Source organism: Clytia hemisphaerica, unplaced genomic scaffold (genome assembly GCF_902728285.1).
Source record: "Clytia hemisphaerica strain Z4C2 unplaced genomic scaffold, Clytia hemisphaerica genome assembly, whole genome shotgun sequence".
NCBI classification, from domain to species: domain Eukaryota; kingdom Metazoa; phylum Cnidaria; class Hydrozoa; order Leptothecata; family Clytiidae; genus Clytia; species Clytia hemisphaerica.
Window position 1 is genome coordinate 342,044 of NW_027103486.1, and position 15,790 is coordinate 357,833.

General features: G+C 32.9%; 1 protein-coding gene and 1 long non-coding RNA gene across 15 annotated transcripts in view; one reads left to right on the forward strand and one right to left on the reverse strand.

Moving 5' to 3' along the window:
• The window catches only part of LOC136798627 (uncharacterized), a 91,250-nt gene that overhangs the window by 52,247 nt on the left and 23,213 nt on the right, over positions 1-15,790 (forward strand). For 7 of the 9 annotated variants that reach the window (XM_067055262.1, XM_067055265.1, XM_067055266.1 and 4 more), the window contains one exon: positions 4,790-4,832. In XM_067055262.1, the coding sequence (XP_066911363.1) occupies positions 4,790-4,832 (43 nt within the window). Of the gene's footprint in view, positions 1-4,215; positions 4,304-4,789; positions 4,833-15,790 lie in introns of those variants that run through there. The other 2 variants (XM_067055267.1, XM_067055268.1) reach the window with 1 other exon arrangement.
• Positions 1-15,790, reverse strand: part of LOC136798630 (uncharacterized) — a 28,872-nt gene that overhangs the window by 1,680 nt on the left and 11,402 nt on the right. For 2 of the 6 annotated variants that reach the window (XR_010845411.1, XR_010845410.1), the window contains exons 5-7: positions 10,564-10,636; positions 5,811-5,941; positions 4,292-4,393 (exon numbers count right to left, since the gene is read on the reverse strand). This is a non-coding gene — a long non-coding RNA (uncharacterized lncRNA). Of the gene's footprint in view, positions 1-2,802; positions 4,394-5,810; positions 5,942-10,563; positions 10,637-15,790 lie in introns of all 6 variants that reach the window. The other 4 variants (XR_010845415.1, XR_010845413.1, XR_010845414.1 and 1 more) reach the window with 4 other exon arrangements.

Here is a 15,790-nt window from a genome sequence, read left to right on the forward strand (position 1 = left end):
GTGCAAAGATGCATTTAGCAAAATATGACTGCAAGTCCAATTTTTGACTAATAAGTGTTAAAGTTTGTTCATGGTCTAGTTCATAATATTTTTGCTGCTGGTTTAACACTTGGTACAGGTAGCTAACCTACAAGGAGATTTTTCCCCACAATGCAGTTTCAGTCTGATTGGTTTGAATTCGATGTATATCACTAACCAAAGCTTAGTGCAAATTTTGATAATTTTTTATGCGTACATGTAATTTATGGAAAATCATGACTCAGCAAATCTACTTTCAATTTAGCTAAAGAAAAGGAAAATGAAAACACAAGACACTCAAAAATAACTGGCAGTTATCTGGGATAGTTCATTCATACATGTGACTGATGTTTTGATGTGCTTTTTAGCCTTATGATAGGTTGATTACTTTCGCAGGCAGAAACTTTCACAGGCAGAAACTTTCGCATTTTTCGCAATTTTTATCCTTTTTCGCGAAAGTTTCTGCCAGGTAAGAAATTAAACCTGAAAAACGCAAAAGTTTTTTTTTCTTCAAAAAATGAACTTTCCTACTCAGTCTTGCACTGTTTGCTAAATTTTTGTGTGATTAATGAGTTTTTCGTTACCAAAAAAGGTAAATTTTATATGAGTTTACGAAAGTTCTATATGTGAAATTTCGCGAAACTTAAATTCGCCAAATGTTGCAACTTTTTCAGTTACATTCCGTATCAGAGTGATCTACCTGTACCAAGCTCAGAAATTTCAGAACTTTGCAATTGGAGGTAATTTTTTGTTTTTTTCTAAAATTTCTGTTTTTGTAGATTTGCTAGGAAAATGTTTCAGATTCATGGATTTTTATGATTTTCCACACAAGCAAGTTGACACTCATAAATAAAATTTAATTTCCTTTCCTTGAAATTTCTATAAAAATCAACGCTTATCCTTCCTTTTTCTTTCTTCTTATACAACAACCTTCAGAATGGTTGGGAGTTTTGTCTAAAATGAATTTGTTCTTTAGTCACAATTAGAAAACACATTTGTCATGGGAGGAAGAGAATTCACTAATCACCTTAAGGCAACTAATTTTCACTTTTTTCATATTTTTTTTTGGCAAAACCGCAGAAATAACCTGCAAAATACAAATTTAGCCATCCCTAGGAAAATGAAAGAATAATAGGTCCAAAATAGGTCAAAACGGCAAAAATTAATTTCAATGAAATGCAATTTTTCCAATTTTTTTTTTGACTGCAAAAATTAGTTCCCTTAAAGTAGTGGCTGAATAGAGGAAGGTGATTTTTAAAAAGAACTATAAGTTTCTACCCAATTTTCTAAAATAACGAGCCTAAAATTAGGTGCAAACATTTTAGATACAGTGACCATAAAAACACACAATGTATCATAAGATAAAGCACATGCTGATAAATAACGAGATTGCTCACGGGAATCTCTAACCCGCGCGAGCAAACCCGCACCTGTCAATCATTTCTTAAACCTGTCAATCATTTTTAGATGCTTTTCTTTTCACTTGTGGTTTCGAAAAAAGTGTTTGTAAGATAATAAAAAAAGACAAAAGTTGATTTTTATGCATTTTTTTAGTTAAAAGTTTTGGAATACTGGATTTTCAAGAGAAAGGAAAGTCATGAGTGTTGACTCTTGACTCTCCACCCGCTAACCAACCTGATCCATTTTGAAATACTGTACTTTGAGTCAAACTGCACTGAGGTGACACGTCTTATAAAATTTTTGTTTCTTAAAAATATAACGGCAATTTTCAAAAATATCAATACACAATAACAGCTCATAAAACCAGAAAAAGGTTGGTCAATGTTGACAAAATAACACAAACTTCAACGCACCGTATATGATTTGAACTCTCAAAATTGACGATAACATGCACGACAGCTCAGCGCCCTATCCACTCTGTCACTCAAGATGTTAATCGGGGAAAATAACAATGATTAAATATAACATAATTTTATTTGCCATGACCTGTATAATTTTATTTACCCTGTCAAGGTATTAACTTCTTAGAAAAATGATCTTAGATCATTTCCAACATACGGGAGCCGATCACTCATCGATATTTTCAGGATCTTTAGTCTTTATTGGGACTGCAGCAAACGGGTTGTAAACCCTGCTAGTGCCTTTAAAATTAGAATTTCCGTCTGTGGGGTTAGGACACTCTCCAATCTCCTTAAATTCTCAAAAGACTGAAGAGAGGAGCTTTTTCTTCTATACAGTACCCATATACAGCAGACAGAATTCACAGAGCGTACACGCGCGGGCGATTAAACATGATCGCGCAGAATGCGGGTCAAAAAATTCCCGTGAGCAATCTCGTTATTTATCAAAAAGTGATAAAGCAGAAAGTAAACCATAAGTAAACAATATCACAATTTAAAAAAATAATTTACAGTCGGGATATCCAGAAAGCACTGTGGTACAAATCTAAAGGTTTCACTTTTTTCTTGCTCGAGACTTTAAACTCAATGGCCAACTGAATACTTTGAAAAATACAGTGTTTGATAAACAGGCTATAATTATTCTTGCAAATGCGAAAAATTTAGGAGAACGTCTTAGCGGTATCTCTCCCAAAATTGCATGTAGTTTATTTACTTATGAAAAAATTCCTTTTTCAGTATTCCCACACAATAGACAATAACACTGCAAAATTTACTACAATATACTCTTCGCAAAATACAATTTCTTCCTAGTTTTGTCTGAAAAAATGATTGTTGTGATTTCCATACTATAATTAACTGTAAAATCGTCACTAAATGAATATGAAGGTCAAGGGTCAAATAATAACAGAAAGAGAAAGTATACCAATTGCTTGGTTTTATATATCAGCATGCCTCGTAATATGTGGTTATTATATACTGTTGATTCTGCAACAGAATGTTGATGTTGCTGCTTAATTATTGTAATTTTCTTCTTTTTTATGAAAAATGTTTTGATATTGTTCTTATACTGTTTCTGATGATCTTGTCCATTCTTTGATACAAATTGTTTGTGAGTTTTTGATAATAATCGTTTTAAATGGCAAAAATAACCATAACAATAGATTTGATAATTATATATCAACTTTTTTTTTAATTTGAACCATTCAATACTTTTTCAATAAATTTAATGATTTTGCCTTTAATACTATGTATGATAAACCAGTGTATGGCAATTTTTGGCTTTAAGATATCTTCAGGAAATTCAGGCTTGTCTAGACTGTGGCTATGAAAATTTTAATCACTATCCCTGTGACACTTACTTCCTGGTCAGAATTTATTTTTGAATATTCTTACAGACTTGACTTGTATTTGTATTATGTCTAAATCTCTGAAATGCAAAAATGTAAACATGTAGAGTACAGGAACTGTGTTTGTCATTTTGCGTCAAGTAGTTGTTTTTGTTTTTCTTGGTACGTTCTCACATGATTATCGGTTTGGTTAATACAGGACTCTGTCGCTGCTATTAGAGTAAACATAATTTCCAGGTTTTTTTTTCAAGTAGAAGTTTGCCAAAACAACATGGGTAATTTGATTCTCTGCACAATCAAGGTTATTTTAGTGTTGTATTACAACTTTTTTTTAATGCTGCTACATAAATAAACAAATTTTGTATATCTAGCTTATATTTCTACCCTGGTTTCTAAGGTTATTCTTTGATTAGGCGAGACAAATTTAATTTATTGTTCTACGGGAAGACCTCTAAAAAAAAATGGGTCAGTCGGTCATTATGATGAAAATAAAGTAGACTTTTTCCACTTTATAGATGAGCAACTTTTGTGCCATTTCCATTCCAGGATATTTTAAATTCATTAACGTTTTAGGAAGAATTTACACTTTTTCAACTTGTTCAGTTACGAATATCTGCAAAAAACTGAAGTCAATCCTCCAGCATTGCAAATTCAATACTATTATTTTTTCAATTTTGGATAAAAAACAGGGTCGGTCGGGTCCGTAGAACTATAAATTAAGTTGGTTTTGTCTTGTAACCTGTAATCTAACCTTCAAATTGCACATTGTATACTTACTTTGAACGCTATATTTTTGAGTGAAAATGGTTCTGAGTTTTTAAGAGAGAACATTTCTTTTTGATATTTTGTTCAAAAAATATGCATTGAACAATTATTTCAGTAAAATATTTTCAATTCGAAATTTCCCTGAACAGAATTAAAATCAAAACACATAAAAATTGAAAAAAAAAACTAATAAGAGGAATGAAATGTTTGAACTATGTCCCTTGCGAAGAATCACCGAGCGATCAGAGATAAAGAATGCATCAAGGAAACCATGAGGAGGAATGGAGAAAAAAACCATACCTCTTATACTATGTAAGTTTTGGGTTTGCATATCTTTCGTCCTTCCTTCGATCAGCGATACTATTGTAAAGGCAATACATTTTGATCATCAGGTCATTCACTCTGATAATGAAATAAATATTTTTGGAATTAACCACCTCGTTAAGCAACTGCCAACAGCATAAAGTGCCCCGCCCGCCTCTGGCTCCGTGAAAACTCAAAGTGCTAGACAACATATAAATTCAAACTTGTTGAGATTTTGTTCAAGGAACACTTTAAAATTTTTGAATTTGTTTTGACGGTTTATTGACAGCAAGTTAATGGTTTTGTTTGTTTTCCTGCGAATGTGACACCACTTAAAGAATCTGTACTTCAGACGGATGACATACATCTCAGACATAGCAATCCTAGCATATAAAGTCAGCAGGCAGATAGCGTTAGAAATTTGTAATGGTTGTTCCGCACAAGAATTTGTTCCAACTTGCAGGATTTGAATTTCATCTTTCTGTTTCCTTACAGGTATCAGAGACAAACAATGCCTGCCTTTCTCTATCATCCTCAGGTAAGAATATTCTCATTTTATTTTTCCAAAATTTAATCACTTATTAACCTTAAAGGAAGAAATTTTGGTATTTTCAGTTTTTTTTGCTTATTTAATAGAGTTTGTTTGGCCTAAATAACTTTCACCAACTAAGTTTAATTATTAGAGCCATCCACCAAATTAAATTTTCCCAGAAAAAACTTTTCCCACCATTCGCCAAATTAAATTTCTGCCAAAATTTCTTCCTTTAGGGTATTCCTTTATTTGCTGGGCAGGCTGACCTATAGCAAAAAGTTTTATGTATCTGGTATTTCATTGATCCTGTAAAATTGATGAACCAAAATGACCTTTTTTAACTTTTGGTTAACATTTGAAATGGGAAAGCTGAATCTCATTAAAATCTCTTTGTCAGAGCAAATGCAACGCAAAGAAGTCTTAATTGCAAAATTTAAAATTTTAAAGTTATATGCCTTAAGTTAAATCAACATTTTTGAATGATTTCTGGCAGTGTCCAGTTAGGTATTTTACTGTATATACTAGAGAAACATATAAAGGCAACTGTATTTCCCAGGCTCTAGAGCCTCATAAACTATCTCATCATTAATATATAGTAATGGTTGTAAATACAACCCTTCAGTATCAAAATTTCAGTGCACCATACACAATTAAATTCCCGGGGGGGGGGGGTACTAGGGTAAGATGGGTTACGGGGATGCTCCGCTGGTCAGGGTACCTTTTTTAACCTCCTTGAGTCTTGGGTCGCAAAAACAACAAAATGGAAAAATTTGTCCCTCGTAGGGTGCCTATTTTTGAAAATTTTGGGGAAAAAGTAGAAAATTTGAGAACATTTTGGAATTTCAGTCCCATTCAGGGTCACTTTTTTCGCAAATTTCGAGTCCCACGTAGGGTCCATTTTTCAAACCTCAGCGGAGCAACCCCGTCGGTCGACAAAGGTAGTACCCCCCCCTGGATTAAATTTTCATTGCAAACCTTATGTACCTCTTGTGACCTACCATCAGGTTTTTCTGCATGTTTTCCATTACTTGAACGACTTGAAATCTGATCGATTGTTGTTTATTTCCAATAAAGCATTGTATTCAATCGCTGGCAAACTTCCAAACATATTTTCTCTGTTCAAAATAAAATAAAAACAGTTTTTACCATCATACATGACTTGGAATGTGTTGAGCAGCTGTTGCTGGAGCAAAAGTCATCTTCACTTTCGCTATAGCCTAGTAGATTCATATCCTATCGATATCAGGTAGACTAGGTTCAATTTCGTTTTTCATTTATTTTCGGTTGTTTATACAGCTTTATTTATATTTTTATTATTTTTGGTGACCATGGGAGATTCTTTTTTATCGATTTTCAGAAATATTTTCAACCGTTTGTAAGAGTCCCTTAATTTACTTAAAATAGGCTAGTTTTATAATTTTCTCATTTTGGACATTATCAGGTTTACTATAAAGTTTTAAGATTATTCCGATTCCCGTTTATTAGGCATATGAAAGTGTACATGCGGCCTTGTTATCAGATTATAACGGACCGGTCTACTCTTCAATTTTAATACACATGTGCCAGATTAAAGTCCTACACCTTTTTGGACTGGAGTCGTTTATAATGCGTGTAATACAGTAGTATAGGCGTTATATGATAATACAATTATTGTTCCCTCCATTACTTTTTGCTTTATTTCTACTATGTCTGTTACTAGCTTGCTAGACTAGAACTCAATTGCTGAACTAATGAATGAGTGACTAAATATTTAATTCGAGTATTTTCATTGCATAAGCATTGACTCACGAAGTTGTGCTATTTTGAAATCCTTTGGTCTGAAAAAGGATAGTAATATACCGTATAACAGACGTTGATGTAGGCTACCTGGGAGATCTTGGTGTAGCGTATAATTGTGAATAATAAGAAAATAGCGCTAACACCTAGCACCAATCTCTTTTGTTTTATCATGATGTTATTTTCGTACGAAGCTTTCTAAATACCAGTAAATCCTATTCATTGTAATTTCTTAAAGGTTAATCCATCTATTTTTATTTCACTATAGTTTCAAGGCGCATGAATATTGACATGCGAAATCTATTTTTATAGACCGGATACTATTCAAAGTAAAACCAATCATTCGGCTTTAGATCAGTTAACAAAGACTCCTTAAATACCGGGGGCTCTTTACTAATTAGTTCGTAATCGTCTCAAGGCAATACCAGTCAAATCCTTATTAACCGAGGCAACCATGTTAAACTAATAAGGCAATTACAATGAATACTTCACGACAGACTCCAATTAAACTGATAAGATAGCGAAAAAAAATCCTGTTTTTGTTCTAAATTCAGTCCCTTTTGATGTCTAATTTGTCTGGAACTTTCTAGATTTAAAATGACCACTCTTGAAATTTTCGATCAATCTGAATCTTTCTTCAATTCCGCTCACAATATTCAAAATTAATGATATTTTGATGTATCCATAAGGTGGAGATAGAACATTAAAATCATTGATTAACAATCTGTAGGTCTTACAATTTTTATCAACTGTATCTGTTTAAAATCGATCACGAGGCACATTTCTTTAATTAGTATTTAAGCGAACCAATGAGTGTTCTCCTTGTAGAAAATTTCTATCAGGAAATTCCTAATGCCTGAGGATGTTAGGTTTAATCAGTCACTTAACTAATATAATCAACAAAATAATACCTTAACATTTAATCCAATAAAGCATTTGGCTCCTTTTATCCTCCTTTCTCCTCCATTTTTGCCGTAGTAAACAAAATTACTAATACAATCACCCACAAAAGAAAGGGAGAGAGAGATGCAATTAACAAAAGTTTTTGGATCTCTATTTCTAATCCCTTTGAATACAATAATGACTTTAGAAAGAAAGATCATCAATGTAGATTTACTTTCAGCGAGATTCTCATGCTTGATATGAATACTTGTTGTTTAGTGAAGAGATCAGTTAGTTAATTAGTTTGTTGGCAAATGCTATACCAAATAACGTGCTTTTAACAAACCAAACTCATTTGAGTACTGGCTGGAAAGGGATAACACGTGTTTTTGAAATGTCTCGTTATTGTTGAAACCTTTAACGTTGATCATTAGTTTTTGCATTCTGACAACTATTTAACTCGGCTGATTTTTGAGTGTTTTTTACCATGGATCTTGTGTTTAGTTATGTAATGTCTTTCTTTTAAACCCACATATGGAATGTTAAACTCCATATAACTGAGATAGAAGGAGTTGGCATATGTCTGGGAGTGGTCTTCTTTTTATGGATTCTTATCATTGGTCTAGCGATGATTATTCTATCGTTTCCATTTATTTGGGCGAAGCGCCGGTAATTAGATATCAAGGAAGAGTTGAGAAATTTATTTGGGACTTTTGGGACTTCAATCGATGGTGATGCATCCTTTTAAAAAGAGTGTCATTTTGAGCCTGCGGATTTTTTTTCATCTGTCACTTTGGTCTGTTTGAGCATCAAAATCGCTAATTTGGTTGCTGTTTGGTTAATGTCAGTAAATCTGAGAATAGAGTTTATAATGATGTTAGTTATAACCTTAAAGGTATTCTTTGTAATGGGATATGACATTTTATTGGACTTGGTTGTAAACATAGATTTATAAAGCCCGAAGGGCTAGATGGAGTGCTTGAAGCTCTTCCAAGCAAAAAAAATTGAATATCGCAAAAATTGCTTCTGATTGGTCAAGCACTGAAATTATATTGTAATGTCACGTGACTTAGGTAGGATTTCCTACCTAACCTCGGCACACTTTTCAGCAAAAGCACTCCATCTAGCCCTTCGGGCTTTATATAAATCTATGGTTGTAAACTGTTTCAACGAGATGTCAGATCTGTGTTCAAATGTTCTGTTTTGTCAGATCTGTGAATGCAGAAATAATAACTTTGTTTATTCTCCAGAGAACTATTGTTTCTTCTTTTCAATTGATTGCAACTAATTATCCAGTGTACTCGATGCAATACATTTTATATTTAGAAGAAACGGAATATTGAAAAGGAAATTAAGATATTTTTGTCATTAAATGAGGAGTTATGAACAATCGTCATTTTCTGATTCATTCTTTAACTACTTGTGTCTAGACAATTTCATTTATATTTACTACCATGCAAACGGATGGCTTCAAACCAAGAAGACATTCTGACCAATTTAACTAATTAAACAACTGTCATATCCTTCTCATCTCAGAACCGGATTTTTAGCAAGCTACTTAAGTAAGATGAGCGAAGAAAGGTTAGATGAATAAAATCAGCAATCTAGGAATTTTAAAACATGAGTTGCTCCTTATCTTGGAAATACTTTTCTTTTACACATGCACTGGTCAAGATGCTGAATCTAAAGTGAAAGGCTCTAATTCAATGCAATGTCAAAAGAATACCATCTTTCCTTTTAACTCCGGTGTTTTTTTATAAGAACATCCAAAATTTTTGAAGCCTTTGGATGTTCTTAACTTTTCGAGTTTTAAGCCTAAAAATGTTCTTTACATGTGCCTGTTTTTGCCATTTTTTGAGTTTTTTTGTCCATTTTCCTAAGAAATTGCGGTGTTTAAGAGTCCCCGAAGCAAAAAATGTTCTTAACTAGTTGTTAACATTTTGGCCGTGGAAGCCTCATGTTCTTATATAGTTTGTTCTTATAAAAACGTGTATTGCAAGTGCTGGCCAGTGTATCTATTGAATGTTCTTTACAAATGATATTTCAGCAAATTTTAAGCACCCATTGTTGTAGGCGATGGAGCAAATTTGAATGGGATTTGTTATTATGATATAAAAAATGGTGATGAGTTTTCAAACTGGAACCTTTATGGCTTTATGAGATTTAACCTAGATGCGGTTTGAATTAAGCATTCCATTAACAAAATTTTACACACCTTGAGCATGATGTTTAAATGTGGCCAAACTCATTTAGATTTAGCCAAAAAACATTTTGAACTAAGCTATAAACATGTTTATAGGTTTTCAAATTTTCGTGCCGTGGCTTCGTTTTGGATTTGTTTTCATTTTTGAGGATTTTTTCATATTCAAAAAATTTGGCCAAAAACAATATGAATGGGATGTGTAAACAAATTTGACTGTTTTCTGATTAAGTAAATTATTCGTGCGTGCCATTCCATTCTAGGTCTTGGATTTGTTTGTTAATATTATCGGGAAGATTGAGTTGATCTTTCTATCGTCCATAAAATTCACTTTGAAATTTTATGGACCTTCACAAACTCTATTCTGATTATTGTCTTTGAGCATGGCTATTGTTAATTTGATTGGTTTGTGCAAATAAATTGATTTCAGAGGCCCTGCAAAGTGACACTATAGGCGATTCGAACGTTTTTTAATTGGGTATTTTTTGGCTTATCATCGAATGTTTTGATACCAAAATACAGGAAGTGAAAAAAAAGAAAACAAAGAAGAGAAACAAATGGAGAGAGAAAAGTTTGTTGATATTTTTCAAGTTGACGATAAACCAGTTATCACACTTTCACTCGTACAATATTGGATATATTTTTCTCGTTCAGAGTCTTCTATATTTTCTTCACCTAATGGCTCGAAAAATATGATGAAAAATCTGAACTCGAAAAATATATCCCATATTGGGGGCCCATATTGTACTCTGTACCGTGTGATAGCTATTACTTAACCTGGACTTATCTTAACTTTCTATTGGCTTAAAACACGATGGATATCAATGCCTTAGAAACCAAAATTCGAGGCACCAGAATTATGAACAGAACAACAATTACCTCAGTTTCGACTGAAATGTTAGATTTTTTACTTTTTTTGCTTCTAAATCTTGGAATTCGGTATCAGTATTGCCTGAAAAGAAAAGAGAATAGAAGAATAAGCCTCGTTTTGACACTATACCAGATGTAAAAAGCCACTATTCACTTTACTTTGAAGAGCTTCTTACTAGGCACATTATAGGAGCCGTCATTCCTAATCAATCTAATAAACAGCCTTGATAGCTTTAAACGGTATTAAATTTTCTAATAAAAAAATCCTTATACTCCTGTTTAAAAATAATAACATTTGAAAGAGTAGCTAAACACAACGAGGCATATACAACAGAATATAAATACAGATAACGGACCGATTGATTAGTGTTGATAGTTGTTGTAAACCCCCTGTCAGATCATCTTAGCGTGATTACCTAATTGCTTTTAATACAAGATATTAAAATAAGAGAAGGAGCTATGTGCCATTGAGTGACAAACCTTTTTCCCATTAATTCATTGTTTTATGATTAAAATAAAGTTCATGGCTCAGAGGTAATTATGATGTACTACTATGGATTTTTTTCCTTTTAAAAAAAAAGTGTTTTTGTTGGATTTTCTTATGCTGGGTAGATTGGTTGCTGTTATGCTGTGTTTTGTCATATGGCGATATAACTTGGTTGGTTCTCTTGGTTATAGAAAGAAAGTTAGTTAAAAGCACTTGCCATTTGCTGGTGGTTTTTTCGCAACCCTGGTCATTTTCATTTTAAGGTTTATAGTTATGCAACCACCTGTTACATTTCTTTTCAGATTTTGTCAGTTTTAAAATGTATTATGACGGAAGATCGGTTGTGGCTGCTCTTTTGATTAGTCCTGTTTCTTTAAATCTCTTCTCTGCGAAATGCATTCCGAAATGCTAAAGCGTACTTAGAATTTCCACAAAGATTACCTTTAGCTCAGAATCCCTTGGTTTGAGCAACTTTAGCTCACAATCTTCATTTTCTATTTCTATTTCTGTCAGCATCAGTGGATATTAAAATACCATGTAAATGCGTTGCAAATACCATTTTTTTTATTGAAAGAGAAATTCATGGATTTCTGTCGAATCCATTGACAACTATAAATAACATTTTTCCGATTATTTTTTCCTGAAACTTTCAACGAAAGGCAGGTCGTTCTTTTTGGTCGAGATGAAAACTAATTCAATTTGATTGGTGATGTGATTGATCGTACAAGTTTAAAATTTTTTTGTCATGTTTGGAAACTTGAAAAGTCTTGATTCTTTGTTCTTGGTCCTTGTGACGTTACTGGATAGAATAAAAAGAAATACAACACCAAAATGTATGTATCTTTTTCACTAATTTGAGTAAATAAAACGAGTCAAGTAAATTTTATTTCTCAATGTTTCATGCCAGGAAGGCAATTTTCAGTGAAATGGTCTTTTTCCTGACAATTCTACCTTCCAAAACTCACTGACGTCAATTTTGAATCATTCGAAAGGTGAGGAGACTATCTTTCATTCACTTTTACCTTTGTATAAGTTAATACTGAAGCAATGGGATAGACATGCTAGTCCTTGATAGATATCATGGCTGAAGGAAATCCAGTAAAATTCAACTTGCTTTGGTTCCGGAGCTTTAGGCTTGGAAACAAAAGCGACTTTAATAATCAAGGTTGTCCAATTTAGATGTTAACTCTACATCTTTCTTGGACAAAGATTCCCAATTTTAGCAATCAATGACGAATGGACTTTTCCATTATTCCTTCAAGGAACGTTTTTTACTATTGTGTATAGTGGAATTAACTGGTCAAGGTATATACTCTGGATGTGCCCATTGAAAACATGTCGAGACTTATTTTGTCATGTGATTTGTTTGGTTTGTTGGCAAAATAAGCAGAAAACTGTTATGGGCAAACACTCACTATTATGTGAAAAAAAAACTTGAGCCCTTGAAAAATAATTTTGCCACTTTGTCACGATTTGAATGAAAATTGATTGGTTGGCCATTTCCAAAACAACGCTATGAGGGCTTGTTTATTATAAATGTCAAAGTTTTGAGAGAAAACATTGGGCCTTTTTTAGTGGTTGTTTTTCACTTATTCAATTTTTCTTTCTGTCACCAAGTAGCAAATGACGTTTTGGTCATTCTGTGATATTGGTTGATGGAATTAGTGGGATTTTTTATCTTTCGGTTTTCATTAAGTGCAGTTTTTGCAGTTGTTTTTTGCAAATCTTGATACTTAAAAAAAGTAGTTCTCATTGTTTAAATAACTTTTTGTAAGTTCAAGGTCCAATGTCCTAATTATCGTTTACGAGTTTTGATGCTCGAAAAAATTTCTGCCTTTTTCTATTGATTTGAAATTGTACGTTTGTTTAATTTTATAGTTTCATGGCTAAAACTTGAGAATTCCCTAGTTTTTGAAGGAAGCTATTATAATGTGGCTTTATCCGAGTTGATTTTTTTCCAAATCTTAAACCTTCATAACGAAATGAGAACGATTCGTTTTCAATGAACTGAATTAGCCAGAATATTCACACCATAAACTACGAACATTAATATAAAAAGATTAGGGATAATAGCCTGTCTGGACATCCAGTCAGACGAACTGATGAAATTTTATTTTCAATTTTATAAAAGTTATGTAATTTTAGATCATAGGATATCGAACACATGGTATTTCAAGAGTCATTAATTTGGTTACGCTCTCTTTATTAGCTCTGTTATGTTTACTTATCGTGTCACCGAAAAACAAAACAAATGAAAAGTCAGCTCTTTTCCAGGTCAAATGTTTACGTCAGGGGTTGGGCGAGGTCGGCTAAATCGTGTAACCAGGTAGTAGATTGATCGTTGGACATTTATCACAATCAGGGGGTAAAACCAATAAACATGTATATTCTTGTTGTCGTTTTTCTGTAAGGTTTGTTGATTCAACGCTTTATAAAACCCTAGCCAAATAAACATAAACGATGACAGTGTTGTCGACATTTTTATTTTAAATGGAAATGTTATTTACTTGTTACTTCTCCGTCAATCCCTTTTTATCCTTTTGTTTTTGTATTTGGTTTTTGGCGTTATGTTAAATATCCTTCCTGTCTTAGCCGCCTCCTGTTATGATGTGATCTCATTCTTAAAGGACGTTTAAATCAAAGCAAAAGCCTTGACTTTTGTTGACTAGAAGCTGACGCGGTGGTCTAAAAACTGTTAAGTGAGCTTGATTGATTTCTTGGAACGCGTATATATTTTATTGAGAATTAGCAGGTATTTTGTTGATAAAAGGCAACGGGTAAAGACACATTCTAGTATGGCTAGATAACGGTCTTGAGTGTTTTTATTCCTGAGTAGCAGTATATTTTTGTGCTAAAGATTTGTTGGTCCGTTCAATAGAGACGGTGCATGAACACTGCTCAATGAAGGTTGTTTGAGTTCTTTTCAACTGGGATTGCTCATTTTAGCTCAGCAAGCGTCCCGTGTTTAGGTATTGAAGTGGCAATTTTGTTTATCAATCTGTATGGCTCTTTCTAGAAAACTGGCGCCTTGCCTCTTATCATATCATTTGAAAGATAATTACTAATGATTGGTGCCAAAATATAGCTGTTGGAATCTGCCTAGAGAACGTTCTCAAATAATCTAAGAAAGTGTTATCTGCTACTACTGCTATTTTCTAATACAAGTGTTTTCTATGACGAATTTTTGTGTTTTTTTTTGTATATTGAGCTAATACTGTATTTTGGGTGTCGGAATTGGGTTTTGTACCATGTGGGCTTTGATCAGCTTTTTCTCTCCGTTGACAAAAAGGACTCAAGTCATACGACGAGTAACCATTAAAAATCATAATTGAATTATCAACCTAAATATTTGAATGATCTTAAGAATTTAGATACATACAATATACATAACTATGAGTGATCGGCCTTCTATAAAAACCATTTTGGACTTGACTTATCGCAAGGAAATATATCTTGATAGTGTTAAAATGTTGAACAAGTAGAATTATATAAGGGCAGTGATAACTTCCTGGATTTATCGAAAAATTTAATCCTCAAATACTTTGAATCCCATGGCGATCTTTCATCTTGGAAGACTCAGCTTTGATCAGGAAATCTTAACTTCTTTGTGACACTGTTTCCTCAAATGTATGTATGTGTGTGAGCGATAATCATTTTCATCAGTCTTTGAAAATAACTAAGCCGATGTTATTGAAAGTCTTTAAGCACATTTTTTCGGAGATCTGTCATGGTCATACTTAAAGATTCGTTCGGAGACCTCAAAAATTTGAAAATTTTGAATCTTCACTTTTCGATTTTAAAGCTTATAAATTTGAAAACAGTGGTGAAAGTTTTGGAAGCACTTGTGTAACGTTTTGAACAGAGATTTTGGTTTCCATCGAAAGAATAAAATTTTCTTTTCAAAACTTTTTTTTTTTATTTATCTATAATAGGTTCTAAACGAAACAAATATACAAACACTAAAGGTTCCTAGCCTCCCAGCCTCCCGCTAAAAAACCCTTTTCAAAACTCTTTGATTATCCTCTACATGTGCTTCTGGATTTTAGTAAGAGTAGATATTCATAATTAGGATTCATGGAGTTTAACAACGAAAGTATTTTCAAGGCTTGATAATCCATCACTCCATGCAATGAAAAGAAAACTGGCCACGAGCCCATTCAACTGATCCCACTGCGTTTTGGAATTCAAATTTTTTAATTTACTTTTTCTTCCAATGTACATTTTAGTTTCGAATTTTCTTTTTTAATCTCAAAAGAGAGAAGTAGAGAACGTGTATTTTTTATTGTAATTTTTTATGTAAAAAACCCTTTACAGTATTCTAATAATGCACGTAAATTTGATGGTATGAGGTTGAAAACAATAAGAGTTACATGTTTTTTAAGCTGTCAAACATTATTTATACATGTTATGGTTATTTTATTATCTTTTCACTTTTTTTACATGTTCTGTACGTGACGTCAACTTAAAACATGATATGATTGACTTACTTTTACTCCTCTTTCAATCATTCACTTCTGTAAAAGTGACTTGAGTCTGGCTTAAATGAATTCATTCACAGTAATGTTTTTACTATATGTAAAGAAATAAGAATTTCTGTCCAACTATATTCACTCAGGAGATTTGGGTGGCAGAGCAGCATATGCATTTAGTCCTTATTAGGACTCGTCAGCACTGCATTCATACTGCACCCTGGCTGGCTAGATCGATTTATTTAGATGGAAGATGAATTCCTTATTTTAGTAGCTCTTT